Source organism: Lipophrys pholis (genome assembly GCF_963383615.2).
Source record: "Lipophrys pholis genome assembly, chromosome: 7".
NCBI classification, from domain to species: Eukaryota; Metazoa; Chordata; class Actinopteri; order Blenniiformes; family Blenniidae; genus Lipophrys; species Lipophrys pholis.
In genome coordinates this window covers 19,741,122-19,764,131 of record NC_137638.1, presented here as the reverse complement: position 1 = coordinate 19,764,131, position 23,010 = coordinate 19,741,122, and the positions used below count along the sequence as shown (strand labels likewise).

General features: G+C 40.6%; 1 protein-coding gene across 1 annotated transcript; it reads left to right on the top strand.

Annotated features, from left to right (window-relative positions):
* Positions 1-13,923: 13,923 nt before the first annotated feature.
* hapln1a (hyaluronan and proteoglycan link protein 1a) lies at positions 13,924-22,669 on the top strand. Its single transcript, XM_080467678.1, has 4 exons — positions 13,924-14,238; positions 19,243-19,587; positions 20,583-20,885; positions 20,990-22,669. Exons 1-4 carry the CDS (start codon positions 14,154-14,156, stop codon positions 21,277-21,279), a joined length of 1,023 nt encoding a protein of 340 aa, XP_080323804.1. The 5' UTR covers positions 13,924-14,153; the 3' UTR covers positions 21,280-22,669.
* The last annotated feature ends 341 nt before the right edge of the window (positions 22,670-23,010 follow it).

The window sequence follows — 23,010 nt, the reverse complement described above, 5'->3', positions numbered from 1 at the left end:
AATACAGCTACTTTATAATCTTTTTATTGCATGTTTCTAAAGGAGGGAAGATAATTCATATAAACTTTGTGACAGAGCATGACTACATTCGGGAGTGAACCATTAATAATGATAACCTTGTACTAACATTGTAGAGAATATTGCTTAAACTCAGCATCACAGTAATTTAATAAAAAAATGCCACATAATTGTAAAGTCTATGGTCATATTTCTAAATCACGACAATGGCAGATCTATGCAGACATGTGCTGTGAAGAAAGCCTCCATCCCATTAAACAACATACTGTATTGTACTCGCTGTTCTGGCTTCACTATAGTCCTCTCACCAGAGCACGAACATTGGTCTCCTGCTTAGAAGTCTGTGGTTTTTCCCTTCTGACCACCCCTAAACAAACCTACCAATGCAGACTTTGTGACTCGTGATGTTCTCTCAAGTCATTTTTCTCCAATCTTTCCATCATAAGTACTGCCCATACAAAAAACACAGATTCTGTTTTCCGCAACGTAATGCATAGAATAGTCAAGCCACATGCAAGGGGATTATCAACAAATGTGCATTAGAATCTGCAAGTATGTGATCCTAATCGTATATCATTTATAAACCAAATGTGCATGTTTTATGTTGTGAGACATGATAGACATGTTTTACAATTGTATGTATATAGTGCCAAATACTTTTTAGGGAATAGGAGAGAAAAGGAGAGCACAGACTACAGGAGAGACAGAATGTTAGTGACATGTAATTGTGAAACATGGAGAGTGAGAAAGGAAGGTAGCTCAGTGTAGGTCTTCCAGCAGTTTAAACCTATAGCAGCTTCACTAGAAAATGGTCAAGGGTGACCTGAACCAGCTGTAACTGTAAGCTTCATTAAAAAAAAAAGTCTTGAGCTTAACCTTAAATGTAAAGACTGCATCAGCCTCCCTAACTGAAACTGAGAGCTGGTTCCACATGAGAGGAGTCTGATACATGAAAGCTCTGCCGCTGATTCTACTTTTAGAAAAAACCTAGGAACTTCCAGTAAGCTGCACTCTGAGAACAAAGTGTTCTTCTGGGGAGATATGGGACTAACAGCTCTTTAAGATACGATGGAGCCTGGTTGTTAAGAACTTTATAGGGTAAAAGAAATATTTAAAATTCTATTCTATATTTAACAGGAAGCCAATGATGAGAAGCTAATATTGGAGTGACGTGATCTCTCCTGCTGGTTCCTGTCAGTACTCTCCCTGCAACATTTTGAATCAATTGAGGACTTTTTAATCCCTTATTCAGTTACTGGAAGTAACAAATGCATGGATTGTTTCTCAGCGTCAATCTGAGTCAGCATGTTTCTGATTTTAGAGACACAGGTCGAAGAAAGCAGTTCTGCAGATTTGTTTAATGTTTGCTTCTTCATCACTACTTTACTGGGAACAGGAACAGAGAAACCACAGTCTTATTATTGTTCCAATAATTGAAAGTAATGGGTGATAAATGGATTACAGGTCATTTTGTACCCGCTGTTCCGAGTCAGCAATAACCTTAATGACACTTACCCTAACCTGATCACCTTTGACCTCCAGGCGTAATGTTTTATTGTTTAGTTTCAATTATTCTTTTATACCTTTTTGAAGCTTTCTACCAATCTGCTATACTGCTTTATCCAGCTTCAGGTCTCCTGGGACTCCAGTCAATCTCAGTTTTACTGTGGGACAAGGTAGGACAGAGGTTGCCAATAGAGATGCACGAGACTGTCGGCTAAACGTAAAGTTGGTTTGTGTTTCAGCCACGTGGATGGCACTGCTTGACTATTATGCGCATGCCTTCCACTAATCGGCGCTCCAGAGTTGTCAGACGGCGATCCTCCTTCACATGTCAGTACCTGACAAAACAGCAAATTACAACATGGCTGTTGGAAAAGAAAATAGTGTCCCGCAAAACCAGCTCAGTTTATCAAAAACGTTGATCTTGAAAATAAACCAAAAGGTAGCATGCAACCTGTGTCAGAATAAAAAAACAAACTGGTATATTACTCCATGGGAGAAACGCGCTACCACTTAAACCGAGCCATTTGTAAATTAACCATCAGCAAATAAAAGATGCTTGTGCCAGGTTTGTGTGACATGATTAAGCTCTTACTCGCCGATCTGAGATCATGGTGCTTCTCGTCAGAACAATGACCCCCCCCACGTCACCGCTTTATCACAAGGTTTACACACAGAGAGACAAACGACTGCACATACAGACATCTATGGTCACTTTAAAGACATTAAATCACCTACCATATGACTTTAGACTGTGGGAGGAAACCCTCAGAAAACAAGGCAAAATGAATACATGCAAACTGCACATGGAAGCTCCAACACAAACCTGGAATATTTTTTCTATGAGGCGCAAGTTCTCACCGTTATTGCACTGTACTGGTTTTAGGGTTTTTTTCCGTAAAGGAATGACTTGACAAGAATTGGCCTGCATCGTATTTGTAGCTTTAATTTGTTAAATTGTAGATATTGGCATTATGTATTAACCTTACTCATACACAGAATGAGTTTCAACTGTAACTTAAATGTTTTGTTGCTCAAAGTAGCAACACCTAAAATAAGCGTTTTTATTTTTATTTTATGTTTTTACATAATAATTGTTAAAACCCCATTTTCAAACCAGGCGAGGTAATATAAGAAATATCAGAAAATGATTTGAAGATTTTCGAAATGCATGTATATTCTCATTCTTACAGCTTAAATGATCAAAGCAAACAAAACAAAATAATCAGGTCAAAACATTAAAAAAAAACATTGGAGAGGAATAGTTTCTCAAAAGTAGAATTGCAAGTCATCGCCTGCAGTTTGTATTTACTTTTCACACAAAATTCTTCGGACTGTGGTCACGCAAACGTTCATAAATCCAAAAACACATTTATATTGAGGTTATTTAATGAAGCATAAACATTTCTTTCATGTTTCTTTGAACGTAGCTCCCATTTGCAGATGTTTAATATTGCATGTTGCAGTATTTCACTCGCCGATATCACCTCATTGAAACACATTCGATGCAGCCAATTCTTTTTAGTTTGTTCATCAAAGGTAGTGAGTGAATGCCTGATGACTTGTGTATTTTGGCAATTAGTTTGTTGGAACATTTTTATACAAGAATGTGTAACTGTTTTAAGCATCTGTAAAGGCAGCACTTAAAAGAGAATTGCCAGGCCTTGAATTCGAATCGTAACATTTCTTTTAATCAATCATAAATGAAGGAGCTGCTCTGGAGTAAATCCTGTTCCTCTTTAAACTCCACCCAATGAACTAACCATATAGTTTCACAAGTCTGTTTTGTCCTTCTGTGCCTGATGTTCCTTTGTATTTTTCCCTATGGGAAATATTTACATTGAGCCATTAGTTTCCCAGGAGTCCTCACCTTCAGCCTCAACAACACATGGTATCTATAACTTTACTATACTACTGCCTTGGGAGAGATTTACATTATTTTGCTGGAAATCCGACTTGCCTGCCCAACTGTGCTGTATACATATCTGTTCAAAGATAAAGATTTACTGATTAAATTATAGTTTTTATTATGTGTTATTACCTCAAGTTGGAGTATTTGTATTTATTTTTTTACAACTTTATGGACATTTTTAGCCATTGGCTTTTCTGACATTAGGCTTTTAATTCTCATCCTCCACATCGGGTTTGGACAACATCTGTTTTTAATCAAGAAATGGATGGTAAAATCCCACTTTCTTTCCCCCAATTGGAAACAGATAGGTCTACAAAAGTCCATGCCGTGCTAGTTTATCAATTTCCACAAAGATGTGTGATGAAGCTGCCTAGTTTCAAGGTAAACACCATGACAGAGATGCGATTGAAGTTGAATTCACCGTTTGATTTGCTAAGCCAGATGGCTAACTGACCCCACTGGTGTCCTTGGCTGGAACTCCGGTTTGGGACTCAGAAGTCTGTGCGGATTATATGACTTTTTATGGCTCCTTAAATCAATCATGAATAAAAGCACATGTGGCTGTGGTGCTTCTGGGTTATTCATTAAGCCGCTCAGGGTGCAATATTATGCCGTGAATCCACCCAAACGACTCCCCAATACCCCAGATTTGAATGTCTCAATTGTCATTTGATGCTAAGACGTTCTTCTCAGTAAAAACTCTTTTGTGTCACATTTTGGCATTTACACTTCCCCGTGACTCAACAGGGAATTTAGCGATTTAATCGCCGTTATCTCCATTTCGATTTTCAAATCTGTTTAAATACAGTAAACTTGGTGACAACAATTGCAAAGGGGATAGATGGAAGCTGAGTTAGGAAGCTGTATTTTCGATAGGAAAACACAATGTTTTTCATTCAAAATCCTATGATAAAATAGTCTTTTCCTAATGCAGGAGGACTTTACTCTCCCTTCTGACATTTTAACAGTTTGAACATATAGTTCAGGGAGAGTTCAAGGTACATATGAGTAATATAGAAGCGAGAAGAATCCAACACCCAGTAAAGGGAGGGGAACTCACAGCCATAGTGGTAACTCCCCCCCCCCCCCCCCCCCCCCCCAGAACAAAACTAAAGACAGATTGCTTTCCCATAAATGAACACACTCATTTCCCTGGGCAACTGTAAGCTCCCTTATAGTGCCAACGTGGTCTGTGGATGCCTCCCAGAAAATCTAAAGTCAAATCTGTTCACTTTGACAACATACAGTAATTACATGTAGGTTTCCATGACGGCCCAGTGTTTATCCTTACCCAGCTCCATCAGCGTGGAATTTACAGCTTTCCATTCAAAATATTTAAAGGGACTTTTAAAGGGCCATAGTAGAGGTTTTGCATATTACAACCTATTTTATTACATTTGAATAAAAACATTGCATACTTGAGTTTCTGTGACCTTTCTGGTGCTTATTTAGGCCCATTACAGTTGGAAAATCTAGAGAGGAATGCTTTACTTTACCTATTATCAAACTTTTATTTGTGAAGCTGTGATGGTTGTTGCAAAGAAATAACACAAGAAAGTTCCAACTCTTGGCAGAACAACAACAGAAAAACATATTTTGGGGTATTTTGAGAAGAAGGCTGCGAGGAAAGTGTGCAAATCCCTTCTGAAAAAAAGTTAAAATGATCATTTAAAGTTCTGAGTTTGTTAAAACATCATTTGCTACTTTACTCGTGAAATCAAGTCAAACTATTTACTTAGGAATTTATGTCATTCTTTGTAAATGTTTCATTTAATTATCATGTCAAGGTCCCTGTGGTTGTATTTCTTTTAGTGTTGTGTTGAGTTGAGCCGTTATCAGCGTATGCAGTAGTCTAATGACTAATTCACTTGTTGCGTTCAGCTGTTATTAAGTCAGAGAATGATATAATCTGGATATTAACAGTTCCTGAAGAAAAAAAGCGATGAACTAGTGATGATGCAGCATCAGAATATTCAAGATAAACTCCAAACATGCAGACATCTTCATGAAGGTAAGCTCTGGTTAAAGGCATTTTTTGGTACTTTGGGTTGAATATATTCCATGTTGCTGTCAGATCTGAGTTAGTGCAGGATTAAAGAGGTTCTCCAGTAAATAGGAGACTATTCTAAATAGCTATCGAGTAACTTCGCTGATTCAGGCAGCGACACACCGTGCAATTTTCAGCGTCGCAGATGAAAGATAACAATCGTGGGACAATCATGGTGAAACCTTTGGTCTTGGCTCTAAATCAGTCCTACTTTGCACTGTGGGACCGGTTCAACGACCCCCATTGTCATGGTTATGTCCAAAGATACCCAGCAATATAATTTAGACAGTGTCAGATATTTGGTATGATCATGACTGCTGCTGCGACCTGTTTCTTCTGTTTACATAGAGCGTGTTCTGTTGGAGAATGCAAGACCGTAACAGTGAATGCTAGCATAAAATGCTTATAGACGCTACCAAGATTGTAGGACAACTCGTCCACGGACAACTTGTCCATAAAACTGCAACCCCGAACAACTTGTCCACAGACAGCACCCTAAGAGGACAACACGTCCACGGATGAGATTTCGGAATGTTTTAGAGAAAATAAATCATGTACCATGTAGATTTACATATTATTTCTATATTTCTATATGTCTCGTATATGTCCATATATATTTAGTATAGTTATTGGGAGAGTATCATATGGCTTTGTTTCTCGCGAAGAATGGTCCTCTTTGCGCACATGACGGCATTCTCTGCGAAAGAATGAATGGCAAAATGGTGAGGCTCCGATTCACATTGTCGGAGGCAGCGATTCAGCTTTCGTTTCATCATGCAATCTGCACACAGCAAAATTCATGTCATGACCTCAGTTTATTGGATTCGTGTTGTACAGTGTGGCAAGCCTTGAACTTACATGATTGTTAAAATCATGCAGTCTGCAGGAGCCTTTAGAAGCAAAATTAGCAGAGTTACAGAAAGGTGGGACGTGTTATTCACACCTCTGGTCATGTCACATTGTAAATTAGGTGAGAAGGAGGTGAGAAAGAGGTGAGAAGGAGGTGAGTTCAGGCTGCAGAACAGATGAATGTTTCCCGATGAGTGTTCAGGCAAGGCAACTTCATTTGTGTAGCACATTTCAGCAACAATGAAATTCAACGTGCTTTACTTTCATAGACGTACAGTTTTGCAAGAACGAAGAGAAAGGTGATTAGAAAAAAGAAATTTATAAACAAACATATTAAAAATAAAACAGAAAGCATAAAAAGGCAATTGAAAAATAAAAACATTTAAAATCAAAGAGTTAAACATACAGTGTAACATAAAATAAATACAGAAATGTGCCTTCAGCTTCATTTTAAAAATACCCACACTTGGAACCCTCCTGCAGTTTTGGTACATAAAAACTTTAGTGCATAACTAGATGCAGTTTTGGTTTCGACTGTTGAAACAAAAAGCAGGGTTGATACAGATAACAAAAGCTCTGAGATTTATTCTGACGATTGTAGGCCGCCTCGTCCACAAAACTGCAACCCTGGACAACTCGCCAACGGACAGCCTCCTCAGTGGACAACTCGTCCATGGATGACATTTCAGAATTTTGGGGAGAAAATAAATCCTAAACAAAGTACTTTTACATATTGTTATTTCTAATTGATATTTTATATATTTTCCATATATCTAGTATATGTCCATATATACTGTATATTGAATATAGTATCATATCTTTGTTTCTCTTGAGAATCCCTCAAATTTAGCTTATCACACCTCCCTCACACCTACACTGGCCTGGTCACACCTCAGATCTGACCCTAACCCTAAAGACTGCTTCATGATGAAATATATAGCTTATGTTTTGTGTCAAATATACTTAATGATGCTTCCAAATGTATCAAATATACTTTGGCAATATACAATAATACTGAAAACATTTGTTGTGAACGAGATGACCGGAACCACGTGGTCCAGGGTTGCAGTTTTGTGGACATGTTGTCTGTGCACCTATTTTGACCCAAACAATTCAGAGCTGCTGAACCTTTGCTGTTATTATTGTGTATGAGCAAATATGTGAAAACTATATAAACAGATAAATGGAATAAGGTTGCAGTGTTGTGATGATGGTATGGTTTGGGTGTATATAAAAGCCTATAAGTATATGATATAATATCTTTGTGCTTTGACATTCATCCAGTTAACAGTGATTTTTCTCTTGCCCTAATTTATGCCACTTGTGTTTTTTTTTTCCATCACATCACAGAGCAGCTTGTTGTCATTTCTTTCCTTGTGCTTTTGTGCTTAACACAAAGTCACAGTACTCAGGTGAATTACAATCCATTTTCAACAAAAGATGTTTTATGCTAAAGATGACCAGACTCACAATACATTTAGTCTGTGAACTTCCTGTTTTGCTTGATCCCTTGTGTGCAACTTGAAGTTTGTTCCGTGGGTAGTAGACATATTTTCCATGGAGTGCAGAGCCAAGCATCTCCTGGTGGGAACACAGATTGTCTAAGGTGACCGTGAATCACTCTCAGAGCTGCTTCACACCCATGACTCATCAGAAGCCATGCCCAATGTCACTTAGGTCCAGTTTAACTGTTGAAGGAGCCCTGTTAAATTCAATCAGCCATTGTTAGTGTTGTTGATCTCATGCACATGTGCATTGACTGCAGCCGTAGTACGCAAGTGTCATTACATATTTTAGAAAGCTTTCATTTTGCCTGTTCAGATGTACCCATATCAAAAAAGTCGCTGCGTAAATGAACAGTGACATTAATTTATACATGAATTTATTTATTTTACAATGGACAATCTGCCTAAAAATACAAGACTGTCAGGACTTTGTTCTGTTAGTGGTAACATGTAAAGCAGTACTAACTTGTTGAGTCTTTGGCTGTTGTAGAGACACTGGAGGTATAAAAACCAGATGTTTCAAAGGCAGAATAGCACCCGCATCTTGGAAAGGAGATGGGATTTCCTTTGCCCACTAAAATGACAAAATGACAATGCTCTGTGTATTATTGGGTTTTTTTTTCAATGAAATCCTGATCATCAAACACATTATTACAGGGAGACATTACATGTGTCTTGTGATTTGATGACAATGCTCAGATTTTCCTCTTTTTTCCCAGTCATTTCAAATGGCAGTGGCAATGTTCATATAATCAAATCTGTTTGCATGACGGCAGCAGAAAAACCTCTCGTCTCCATGTATTACATAGTAAATCACTGCTCTCAAGCCAAGCTTTTATGAATTGGAACTGAATCCTCAAAGGCAAATATGAAAAAGAAAATCAACTGTGGCGTCACACCAACTCCACTGTTTCTTCTTGCTTTGTGCAGTTGCATTGAGCAGTCACATTTTCTCAGAGTGCAAACAAGCATCATCTGAGCTGTATGAAATAAACAAGCACATCAATGGACAAATCAAGAATACCTTTCTCCAGTAACACTGGTATCATGTTATCAACGAGTTAACGGTTTAAATAGCGTGCTATTCCATCTCCATATGTTGTTCGCCATGTTATGGCGACCCAGACTCCATTAGCTCACCTCAAACAGTTCACATGAGCACCAGGAGCTGCTTCCAGTCATACCTCACCATGCACTCAGACCATGGGCCATTTGTTTTGCAAGGTATGACTCACACTTTCGCTGTTCTGAGTCATGTCCTAAAGAGCTACTCGGAGTGTAAACTCTGTTCGGCTTACAGTTTGTCTGTGCCGTTGTGTGGCAACAGTTTGTATGACCGGTTACCCACACTCCTGCTCATTCACTTTTGAAGTTTTTACAACAGATGACGTATTAAGAAAACTTGCCGCTAATTATTTCCATGATGAGAAACATTATCAAAAGAAATGAAAGCTCAGACGTTTCTTAGCCCATTTCTGCAACTCTATAGTTAATGTTTTTTACTGATGGAAAATTAGCACATGTGTTTTCCACATAGTCGTCCATATTGATAGGATGAATTTATTTTATCAGCTCATTTGGAAGAACTTAGCTGCAGTTTGCCTGTAAAATCCAACTGCCAATATCCAAGCGCCCAGTGGTGAATGGCCACCAGTGACTACATGATTTAATGTCGCGAGTTGACATAAGTGGCGCGATTGCTCAAATTGTGTTACAAGAGCGATTCTCCCACAGTCCTTTACAGCTGCAGCTAATGCGAGGCCTCACACCCACGTGCCCCCCTGGTGAGAGCTTGGCAGCTAAATGCAGAAAACAAGGCCAACCATCAGATGGAGACGGGGGGAAAAAAATGAATAGAAAATGAAGCAGAAACAAATGTTTGTTTGTGACAGCACAATGCAAGCGCGCAAACAATTTCCTCATGATGTAAAAGCCTTTGCGATGTTCTCTGGGAGACATATTCACACATACCACAGCATTTTGTGTTATGTATCGATATGGCTGATACTTTGGTGGGGTTTGGGGTCAGATAAAACACTTGGGTACAGAGTTTGAGATCTGAACCTTAATAATTTCAAATAGAGATCTGATTCAGTGTTGAAGAGTATTGACAGCACATAGCAGTGTCATTTGAAGCTTCCTGTTGTGTAGCAGGTCAAAATCATCTGCAATCTTTTCTGCAAAAAAAGTTTTTTCAGTGTAACGAAGAGTAATCTGACCCCAGACCATAATGTTTAGTGTTACTGAAATAAGATAAACATAATCACTGAGGTGTGAAATGCGTCATTACTGAATCTGTACTGTATAAAGTCTGTATACGCTCTGTTAACTTGAGGCCGACACTATTTAACAGAGGCAGAATGTGATGTTAATAGATGCTGTGGATGCATTCTGAAATATTGTGTGTAAGCATATGGGAGCAAAGCCATCTTTTAAATTAAGTTTAAGTAAGACTAAACATAAAACACAACATTGCAATTGAATATCAATAAAGTTATGACAATTACTTAGTAAATACCATGTACCAATATATACGTATCTACCAAAAGAAAAAAATCCAACAAAGCAGGACATGTGTAAGTAAACTTAGCTGTATCTAATTAATTGGTAATAAGGTGTCTAATGCGATGCTGAAAGCAAATTTGATAAAAAGGTAACCACAGATTTACAGACATTGGTGCATCTGTGAAGGCAGCATTGGGCCACCAGTGCCATCGCACACCAAATAAAATGAATGCCAAATTAAATTCAACTAGCTTTTAATCTTGTTATCCTCGCTTGGCTCTAAGGACTCATTTGAACCTTGTGGGTTCCTCAATGGCTGCATTGTGGTTTTGTATGTTTTTATGCCAAAGCCAACTAATGAATGACATATCCCATCATTCAAGCACTGTTGTACCATGGGCCTGCTCCCACCAGCCTGGCCACTCTTGTATACAGATGGTTGCACACAACAGCTGGAGCAACCAAGCGAAGGCCACCGTGTGTGGATGGAGCCCCTTCTAATCAAGATCTGTTGACAGAAACTCTCCATTACAAAACACAAAATGAAAAAGGCTGTTTTTCTTCCTCCCTGATCTTCCTTGATATGAAAGCGATGAGACTATGACACACAGGCTGTGTGGCGTCAAAGCAGCTCTGCTCACGTAAGTATCCATTCAGCACATTTGCTTTCGCGTCCCACCCAGGTCTTTTAAAGTCCCAGCCCTTTGCTTCATTGTTTCTTTACCAGCAGCGAAGCTGTGCATCATCCCCACGTCATCTACAGAAATGTTTCCAATCCTAATCACGTGTGGTACTGTACAGATAATTACAACCATATGTTTGGCTGTGGCTTATGTGCACGTTCTACACAGGGTAACCCGTTCTTGTTCATCTTCCATTTCATCCTATCCAATGTTATGGGAAGGTTTACATGAGAGACTCCCAAGGCTTCTGATGGTCATTTTTTTTGGATGCTACACACCCTCCTGCTCTTCAATGCTTTTAGTGGCTCAAAACCATGGAGCTGCTATATGTTAACAAGGATTTTCTGCAGCCCGGCCAAAGGCTGGGAACTGAGCCTGCAGAGAGCCAGCTGTGAATGTGCTCATGGCCCTGAGACTTGATCTGACACAGCAGAGCCATGTAGAAGTCCCTGGGCAGGGCTCCAAATCCTCCCAGTGCTCAAATGAGCGCACACATACAGATGTAGCTGCACATGTGAAAGCTTACGTATGTGTCTGCCCGGGACCAGAATCATCATCACCTTTTTCTTTTCTTAAAGATACTTTTCATCGCCATTATGTTATATTTGACGAATGGCAACATTTTTGCAGTGCTGAATTAAAAAGGAAACTGTTATTTTAGTTAAAAAAAAAAAAATAGAATGTGTTTATGACTGGACTTTGAGTTTCGGAGTCAGAGTTTGTCAGCAGGTGTATTTCTGGGCAAATCATTAAATATGAACTTCCCTACAGCATAAATCTACTGCAGTCCCATGATTACTGTCAATAAACCAGACATGCCAGATGTAGGTTGTGGTGCCTCCAGAGTGGAGCATAAAAATCAGAAGAAGAAAAATCTAGCTTTCTATCCATCTTCCAATGTCTTTTTCAAAATTCCTACCCGATCAACTTTGAGTGGGACTTTCTGTTCCTGCTATGATGACCAAGATGACATCGTATTACTCAATAATCGTCCCTTGTTAGCGCAATAGTACATTATGCTTCTCTTCAAATGCCTGGCGATTACAGCGATTATGTAAAGATTACACTGGAGTTTCATGTTAAGCTAAAAGTCCCACAGAGGCTGCAATCCATACAGCTTCTCTAAATCCTGACTCACATTGTTGTTCTTACATGTACTGCCAAGCTCTGTCAAATGCAATCATGTTGACTGTCCAAGTTTCATTGCATTGAGTCGAGTTACACTTTCTGTTGATTGTACCGGCTTCTTTTATACCGGTATCATTCAAACACACTCCCAGTTGTCCCATAAAACATCCACCTTTTAATTATTTTGTCAAGCTGCACCGAAGGAGAAAATTGTAACATTATCCAGTTCAGTTTGGCCACACATGTTTTCCAGTCTATTGTGTGTCTACAAATGGCTAGTTGCTGGGAGGAAGGGAAATGCTCACTTAAACAGCTATCTTGCCATCAACGGTAAAGCTGCTGCAGACAAGCGCCGGCTTTGATATCCTCAGAGTGGCCTAAATATCCTGCTTCGTGAAATAGGTGATTGCAGCTCAGTCTGGAGCTCAACGAATGAAAGAGGTTGCTGTGCCATCACACTGGGACCATGTATGATCATAATTTCACCCAGCGTTCAGGGCCTGTGGCAATCTTATGTAACAGTACCTTATATGGGCCCCTGCTTTTTTTTTTTCTTCTTTTTGCCCCTAACTTGGATTGGAGGATCCAAATAAGCTTGGACCTATAGTTGACCAGAATGTACAACAAAGGATTGCCTTGGACTCTGCTGTCATCGCTGCATGGCTTGAAGGATTGACAGCTGGGGCCTGAAAAAAGAAAGAAAGAGGCGGAAAATGAAAACAGTTTGGATTGTCCCAGCTGCAATAACTCCAGTGATGGAGCGGTCCAGAGGAGCATCTGCCACATGTTGCTCAATTCCCAGCCTTGCCATCTTTCAAACACCATCGAAACGCCTGAGAAAACATTTTGGAAGGACCACACAGGTCTACTCTGCTCATGACTGGTTGCAAATTCATGTTTTACTTGCCTCGGGCTTCTCTGCTTCGCTTCTCTGAATCGCCGTTTCTTCCACAACAGCATCAGAGGAGACCGAGAGAGGCATGCTCACACATTTTACTGCTGTGGGGTGGGTGGGCAGATGCTGACTTGGTCTCTTACTTCCTTAATTACAGCTGTATATACCAAAAGAAGAATACATGCAACAGGGAACAATAAAAATGGAAAAGAAGAGAACACCATGACTTTAAAATGGGAAGAAGGGCAAGACAAAACAGATGACTCGAGGGCAGGCAGTTGGTGTGGATCACATTTTACAACCTTTTTACATTTACTAGAATTACATCAAGTGCATGTTTATTCTTGGTATTTCACAACTGTCTGTTTGCATCTGAATTAATTTATAAAGCACAGTGTACGGGCAAAGCAGTTCGTTTACTTTAAGACAGTTTACTGTAGGATTCAGTTAATTTGAGATTAGAGAAGAGAGTCAAATAAAAACACATCTCAGTTAGAATGGAACGGTGATGTTTGAAAGAAGTGCTTACGTTTTAATAATTTAAGCACTTTATTTAATAGTAAAGATTCAAAATATATTAATAATGTAAAAAAAAAAAAATAAAGCTTTTTTTTTCACTTCAATTGTATTGCATCTTACACATAATTCTTAGTTTTTTTCACTTTCATCCAGTTTGCATTTTTCCTTGACTAATCATTTGCAGGTTTAACGCGTTAGAGTTTGCTCATTCTCTTCTCCCAAAGGAGAGGAGGGATTTTTGATACTTTAAAGTGGCAAAGGGGTGCCGGTATAGAGCTATGCATGGTGATGGGCTGATGGGAGGAGGAGTGGTCTAACCATGCTTGGTTACAATAAAAGGCACTTGTCTGGACCTCTGAGGAGCCCAAACTTTCCAGTAGCACCACAGGCGGCTGCTGCACAAAGACAAACAGGAAGGGGGGAAGCTAGATAAATAAGAATAAAAGAGAATAAAACCCAACTTTTTAGCTTACTTTAACTATTTGCAACCTAGATAACTTAGTGCATTTGATTTTATTATTAAGTTTAATATTTCTATTTCTATTGAAAAGGGCCCTTTGTGTAAAATAAAAAAAAAAAGAGAGAGAAAATGGTGAGTCTGCTTTACATCACAATAATCTCCCTGACACTGACAGGCATTTCCTACAGTCAAGACACGAACTTGCAAGTGACAGGTAAGACTGAACTCACGTCTAATTTCTTTATACATTTAAATATGTCAGTAAATGTTTTGTGTTTGTTAAACTTTTTTCCAAGAATGATTTTGTATCAATGTGCAAGAATATCAATGTGCATGTGGGAAGAAAAAAGAACAGGAGGATGAGCTGTGAGTGAAGCAGCATCACTGCACATGCTTGAGTAACAACAGGGTCATTGTAGCGGTGGGTAAAAGAGTCGTCTCTGGGGTAACGCTCACAGACACAGTGTGGCTCACCAGCAACTCATTGACTTGCTGCGTGCAGGCCACCACAGCACGGATTGGCCGATAAATGAATGACCCTGTCGTTCACAGAGACTAACTGCTGACTCTTCTGAATGATGACCACACTACTAAAAACCACTCTTAAAATGGGTCACAAGTGATTTAGTGGCTGTCCCATATTCACAAGTAAATTTGTATTACAATGTGTTAACAGCCTGGAATTTCTCACTGTTATGTCCAATGCTGTTTTTTTCCCCCTTTGCAATAATAATTTCTGTCACTCCCTGCTGCAGATAGAATGTGAAAACCTAGAAATATTGCTCATTGGAAAGGACCTGGACTCCATCATAACACTGTTAGAATTTCATATTCACACCTGCCTGCAGGATGACACTGTGAGATGGTTGAGCTGCCGTAACTGTGAGCTGAAAAGCACTAGATGTAGCGGTGACATGAAATAAAGGAAGGGGGTCCAAGAAGCTCTCATGTTATATGCATTGAGTGATATTTAATATGCTTTCAGCAGCCCTCCAAGCTGACTCAGTAGATTTCAAATTAAGGATGTCTGAGCTCCTTCTTTTCCAAGAGCAGAGGGATTGGCTCATCCACTGGGAGAGGTCTCTCTCTCTCTCACTCTCTCTCTCTCTCTCTCTCTCTCTCTCTCTCTCTCTCTCGCTCTCTCTCTCTCGCTCTCTCTCTCTCTCTCTCTCTCTCTCTCTCTCTCTCTCTCTCTCTGTCTTTGAATGGAGATTGTGTGGTTTTATCCAAACATTGACATCTCTGCCACAGGCCAGTGATGTCACGGGTGTGTGTGTGTGAATGTGTCCGAATACTTTCAATGTTTATAAATGACCTCATTGTATGCATTATATAAAACCATATGCTCAGCTCCAGCCAGTTCAGTCACTGTTCCATACAGTATATCATATTTACCATAAGACCAGTGTATTCTCTGTCTGGGTGTTGGGCGTTGCCTGTCCTCCTACCTACTGACTCACTCTGGCGCTGGAAGCTTTAGGAAATTGGCCATGGTAACGGGCAGCCTGACAAGAGCGAAGTTAAGATTAATGACCCACGGCCAAATGTATAGAGCCCCATGCTGAACAGAAGCCAAATGACTCTGTCTTTCCCTGTGAGGTAATAGTCTGTTAAGTGTAATGCTTACTGTGGTCGTTGGTTACTGAGGCTTGGCCCAGTTGCTAAGGCTGGCTGGGAAAAGGAGCCTGGCTGGAAATGGCCTGAAGCTCGGAGGCTGAGTGGCAAATGTGTTCAGGCTGGGAGATGAGACGGTGATGGAGCCATGCTTGCTACCATTGCATTTATATCATTTAGTGTGTATTTTAACGACTGGCAGTCTATTTTACACATGTGCAGAGGACTGTATACTTATGTGCTAACTCCTGTGCACAGACACACACACACACACACACACACACACACACACACACACACACACACACACACACACACACACACACACACACACACACACATGCACACGCACACATTTAAATCACATGCACACTTCCAACCTAGGTCTGCAGGGCGAAAATGCAGGAAGGAGCTTATTAGGATTAGTGTGGAGGAGTTGGCCGGCTGTGTTTGTCCCAGCTGTGCTTGTTAAGTCTTTCTCCATATTGACACAAGCGGGCCATAAGCAAACGAGAACAAAGCTGTGGGATGCTTTGTCTCTTCATCCTGTGCATTGCTCCTCAGTCAGAGGGTGTGGCACTCCAGTGAGGCTACCAACAAGCCATTTCCATTTTTTGCCTGGAAGAGGAGATTTAACCTAATTAAATACATTTAGCCATTCAATTACTTAAGAATAAATTAGGTCTCAGAGTATAACAGCCTAATTAGACTAGAGTTTGAAAATATCTGGGGTACTGAGTAGACCTGGATTGCTGTAATGTTGTTGTTAATTTACTGTTTGGTGCCGCAAAGAAGCAGATGGTTCCAATCATTTGCAAATACAACCTTTTACAGAGTGAGAGAGAATTGTGCTTGGTAATAAAATGGCAGCAGGTCCTGGCTGCAGCTGCCAAGCTTTTTTATTGTCATACACACATGTTCATTTAGTACTTTGGTGTGTTTTCATTTCCAGCCAGAGTCTTGTCAACATTCTCAAATGGGAAGCGTTTGGTATTATTTGTCCTCCCATATTTCTGCTGAATGTGACAATTTGGCCCCATCTCTCACCTCAGAGAATCACATGTGTTTCGAGGTGTGTCCAAGGAAAGGAAGGCTTCCTTCTCTTCCCCCCAAAAAGTTCACAAAACAGGCTGTTGCTTTATGAGTGCTGTGTGCCCCTCATGGCTGGGGCCACATTCTCCAGTGGGACATGTGTCTGTTGGTAACTGCAGAAGCAGGGACGAGTGTGGAATTACTTACAACATGCCTGTCTCACTGTCTCACTGTCTCACTGTCTGCTGCTGTTGTCTCTCAAGCATGATTGTCTTCACGGCTGCTGCAGAACATATACTATACCTGAGTGACAGAGTTGTCACATATCCTTTCACCTAGCTCTGCAAGGTATTATGTTAGTATGTACTCAGTAAATTATTCTAAGCTCTTGTCTCACATGGACACTGGCGCTGTGGCATTTAATCAATCCTCTGCTTTCGTCTCACATTTCAGGATTACGGCCCACACATTCTGTGGCTGGGGCTGGTTGTCATTTTAGTGCAGAACTATGTTTTAAGACATTACAATGAGACCCTTCTTTCTACATAATCTCCTGAGTGAAATTTAGGAATCAAGACATTTTTAGATTATATTTGATGGCATCACACCTGGTTGCCCACATCACTGGTACCTTTGCCAGTGAGTCATTCAGGTTTTAGTCACACTTTAAGCAGCTGCTATACTTGCATAGAATTTATGAGGCACGGAGAAGCTGTGAGTCACTTTTCAATGACAAAATAAGCAAAGGGGATTTCTTGTCCAGTCGGCATTTAAGCTCTACTTATTTTTCAAAGACATTAATAATTAGCAGCAGCAGGAGGGTGTTTCCCAGCTTATAAAATAGCTGGCAGCGTGCTGGCCACTTGAGTCAGACGCCAGTGATGCTGATGGGTGTGGTGATTTGCTGTTACGAGTAGTGCAGCCTGAGAGAAGAACTGAGAAAGTTAAATATGGAGTGGCATAAGGTGAGACTGAAGGGTAGATTAGGTCAGTTAGCAGTGCTTCTGCTAATTAAATTCTGGTGCAGGAGCACTCAATACTAATGATCTGTGTACCACTGAAAAGGGTCCACACGCACGCACGGGCGCACACACGCACGCACGCGTGCACAAACGCACACACATATTTTAAGTGAACTTGAAATTTGGAACAGTTTAGGCATGGGTTTGATTAGAAGTGAATTTGATGTCACTCCTGTGTGTGTGTGTGTGTGTGCGTGCGTGCGTGCGTGCGTGCGTGCGTGCGTGCGTGCGTGCGTGCGTGCGTGCGTGCGTGCGTGCGTGCGTGCGTGCGTGCCTTGTCAGTGGGATATGGGGTGATCACTGCAAAAGGCAGCCAGCCAGTAGCTCCTTTATTTCCTGTATTATTCATGAGGGAAACGTTTGTCGGGGCCCATGACACAGTATTCCAGTAATGGCTCCAGTGTGCCTGCTCCAAGTGAGGCGCCTCAGCATAAATGCTGGCATCTGCTGTCAGAAATCAGAGACAGACTGGTTTACACACAGATCATCTATACTGAGTAAGTGGGAAGAACATAAATCAGATGCAGAGCAGCCAGTGTTCTCAGGGAATACCAAACAACCAGTGGACACTCAAGCCCTAAACTTAAATCCAAGCAGCTGATTTAATCTATTCATTCATTTCCAGATTAAATTAGTTCTGTGCACTGTCTCTTGACTCATCAAGGCCTAACCTGTTGAAGTTGGAGTGGGGAGGGGGGCATGTGAGAGTTTGCTGTGGAGTGGGGTCAGAGGTCCTGTACATCCATTCATCTGGTGCCTATTATTGCCTGGAAATTGCAACCCTTTGCAGGTTGGGGTCTTCTTAACTAAGCAAATCCTGTGGGGTCTTAACAAAGAGGTCATGGAAATGATGGGAACCCACGGCGAGTCCCTGAAACCTGCGGTTTTCAGCTGTCGGGTAGGCGAGGAGTGCACATGGTTTAAAATAAAAACAACTTTATCTGCTCCCTTTATTCCTGTTATTCCTTTAGTGCCTTAGTTATTAAATAAAAATCAGATGTCGTGGAAGAAAGATAAGTATTTCATTTTGAGGGTTAATGCCAAGGAACCAAGGGTTTATGAGTGCTGGGACAGGCAACATCATGGAAAAAACGTGAAGAGGCTGATTGGCTCCAAGGGCTGACGACTGGCTGGTGCCCAATACTACATCTAATTAGCTAAAAAAGGATACCTCCAGACTCTTTGGTAGTTTTTGTGTAAGGTAATCCTTTATGCACTACATGTGTATGTACATATATAGTGGATTATCTTAATATATACAGCATTTTTCAAGCGAGAACATGACAAAAACTACAAAATGCCAAAGCTGATAAAGGTGGGGTGGCTTGGCAAGGGATCATCTGAGTGTTTCTCCTTTTATGGTGTTTCTCCAACAGTTTTGCGGCACCAGTTGTATGCCAAACACAAAATAGAGCAAACAGTCCTGAATTCTTTGGAGTTAGTGTATAAAAAGAGATCCATAATGCTACATAAGCACCGTAAAACTTTCCAAGTGGCTAAACTGCAACGTTAGACTTATAGCATGTCTTTTTTTTTCTTCCTTTTTCCAGTCATGGTTTTTTCTGAACCGGGTGCCAACGTCACCCTGCCCTGCAGGCTGCCACAGTCAGATGGCTCAGCCTTTGGTATCCGGGTGCAATGGACCAAATTAGCGGACGATGCAGCCCCGGAGGAGGAGGTGCTGCTCTCAATGGGATTCCACAAGAAGACCTATGGAAGATTTGCAGACCGTGCCTTTCTGCAGGAAGATGACAATGAAGATGGCTCCATCACAATCACTGATGTTTCTGTGGAAGACAACGGAAAATACCGCTGCGAGATTGTGAACGGAGACAACGACATAGTTCAGGAGATCACCTTGGAGGTGCAAGGTGCCGGTGCTGGTCTCAACAAAGGTAATTTATTTGTTGCAGCATTTACCTCTGGATATTGTGAAAGCCATTGTCTTGAGCTGGATTTCACTTTCGCATAAATTCCATTTTGAAACTGTTCTACCACTTCTTACATCCATACATTTACCATGCTTCCCACTACTTCGATCTTTAAAGTAGCAGAACTTAACACTTAGTTTACATGAGAGAACACCCCCCATCCCCCACCGCCCCACTGTGCCAGAGAATCACAAGATTAATGAGTCAGCAAAATTGAGCTTCTGGAAACCATTGGCAATATGCTGTGAGCTGCTGTACCTATAATAGGCCTCTATTCACATATATGTAACATAACTCAGAACATACTTTGTGCCACCTACGTTTCTGGTGTGGTGGCAGTGGACTTAAAGGCCACCAACATATCCCTCAAATGTCTATAACTAAACTTAAGAAATGTACCTGATGAGACACACATCATCACACAAAGAGTGACAACATTAGATTTTTTGTGGGGGATCATCAGGTTTTTTTTTTCCGCATTAATTGATCTTAAAAAAAAAAGATTGAATTCTACTAGAAGTGCCAGTAAAGTGATTGTAAACTGAAGTGGTCAAACCTCTACTCAATTACATGTTTCTACAGTCGGATCGGATCTGAACAGATTTCTGGAAAAAAGAAAAAAAAAAGCTTATTTCCTCTTCCAAGGTGTCTTCACCTCAGGCACCTTCGGATATGTGATGTGATTCATCGAAAATTTGATAGCTGACTATGTTTCATTTAAATGTGTTTTGCATTTGCCGAATTCCAGCTGGACCTCCAGTCCAATTTATTGATTGGGCTGCACCACCTCAGCTTGGGTTTCCAGTTAATATTTGATGAAGTCACACACTTTAAACATCTGTCTATCTTTAAGACATCCTAACAGTTTTAGGATTTATGTATACAAAGAAATATTGATTCTTAAGGTTTATGTTTTTTTTTTGTTTTTTTTATAATTTGATCTTGTCTGCCTCTTCCAGGAGTTGTATTCCCATACTCTCCCAGTGCGGGCCGCTACAATCTCAACTTCCACGATGCTGTGCAGGCCTGTGAGGACCAGGATGCTTTGGTCGCCACCTTCGACCAGCTCTTTGAGGCCTGGAAGGGGGGTCTGGACTGGTGCAACGCTGGGTGGCTCAACGACAGCACCGTGCAGTATCCCATCACCAAACCCCGTGAGCCTTGCGGTGGTACCAGCAGTGGACCTGGCCTGAGAAACTACGGACGCAGAGACAAGCACAGAGGCCGCTACGATGTCTTCTGCTTCACTGATGAACTCAAGGGTGAGATTTTAAGATTTTTCGTTTTTTTCCCCCCCAAGTTGTGTTGAGCTTACTTGAGAAAATACCATGACGAAATGACTCATATTTGCTTTCTCCTCTGTCAGGACATCTGTACTGGCTGGTCCAGCCTGACAGGCTGACCTTCGACGAGGCTACCCAGGCATGCTTGGATGACGGTGCGGAGATCGCCAAGGTTGGCCAAATGTACGCCGCCTGGAAGCTCAAGGCCTACGATCGCTGTGATGCCGGCTGGTTGGCTGACGGCAGCGTTCGCTACCCAATCACCAGGCCCCGCAAGAACTGCAGCCCCACAGAAGCTGCCGTGCGCTTCATGGGATTCCCAGACAAGCAGCAAAAGTCTTATGGCGTCTATTGCTACAAAGCCGACCAGTGAGAGGGGTAGATAGGAGCAGTGAAGCCATAACCACCAAAGAGCATCAACAACGACCAGTAATAGCAACAATGAAGCAGATAAGCTTTGGATCTTACCTAGCATGAACTCAATACTGTTCTAAAGCTGTGATAACCCTAAAACAATTACTGCACATTACACCCATAAGCAATAAATGGCTAAATGTTTTGTAACCGTTAAGTTTTGTTTTTCTCTCGCTGTGCATTCATCGATTTTTACATTGGCTGCTGGGGAAATGGCAACAGTGTTATGTTAAGTTGGACTGACGTGACAGAGACAAGAACTTAATGGTCAACATCTAAGTTTGTTTTGTCTTCCACTAAATGAAGAAATGTGTGACGTTCAAGATTTCGAGCAATTTCTGCTCACGTGCAGATGATATGTGCTGCTTTAAAAATGTGTCTACAACGGAACAATGTGAGATTTTATTTTATCAGGTGTGTGACATCAGTGACAGAAAATGATGACAACATTACGACCACTGTCCAGCTATGCATTTATATATGTTATCCTGCAGTAAGTCTTCAAAATTGGATCCTTTTCTAATCGGAGTTGAAGCTCTTTTTTTTTTTAACCTCTGAAACTGCAGAAAGGTTCTCCAAACACGCGAGCTGTGATCAAATTAACTGCCAAGAAAATGACTGTTAATGTCTTAGTCTGTGACCTTCTCTGCACCGAAAGCTCCCGTTAGATTAACTCTCAATCACATTCTGAGAGACATTTTTACTATTATAACTTTAAACGATGGATTTTTTTTTTTTTTTAATGTTCTAACAAAATATTTTTATTTTTTAATGATGGTTTTAATGATATATTATAATGTTTGCTGCGCTCTTGAAAAAGAAAAAGTGCAGATTTCATCCTATACAAACAGTAACAGTAACATTAACTAGTTCATACCAGCAGGATTTCATCACCACAGTGAAGGAGTCCGGATATTTTCTTTAGCATGGATAGAAGTTTTACGTTTTGTTTTTGTGGTTATGTTCATACCACTGACACTTTGAACTTGGATGGGCCCGGTCCATACCTATGACCACTTACAGTCAGAAACAGATTCATTGTAAATCATGTAACAGTAACTGGACTGTGACCTGGCGAGCAGAAATTTGATACGATTTCCTGTTAATGTTGTCTAACCCCGGGCACTGATGTGGTACTTACTGCAGATTACATGTTGTAATATGGCGATGCATTATTTGTAAAAGCAAAACCTTTTTCAAAATTTGCCTTTCAATCTTGTGTATTTATACACACTTGTGCATGAAAAAAAGAAAAGATGAAGGTATTTTTGTATCTTATCGTCATGTACCTTTTTTTTTTTTTTTCAAAGAAAAAGAAGTTTGGAATAAAGAGCAAAACTTTTAAATCAGTCTTTTGTGTCAAAGTCTTCCTTTTTTTTTTTTTTTTTTAAACCAGCTTTTAATTTCCGCTGATGCAGGATCAGTGCGTATTATGAGGAGAAGTGGAAGTTTAAACACAGATTTAGACAGCATTGTTGAAGCAACCAAATCAGGGGCCACGTATCTGGCGTAAACCCATGTCTTTAAGAGGACTTAAGATTACGTTCTCCATTTTTTTATTCAGCCGCCAGCCCACCACTAAGTAAGACAAAGAGAACAGTATCACAGTCTTTAAGAGGCTTGTGAGAATCCATGGGAATGGGGTCAGTTTCAGATGGATACAGCTGGCAGATCCCAGACAAATGTGAAT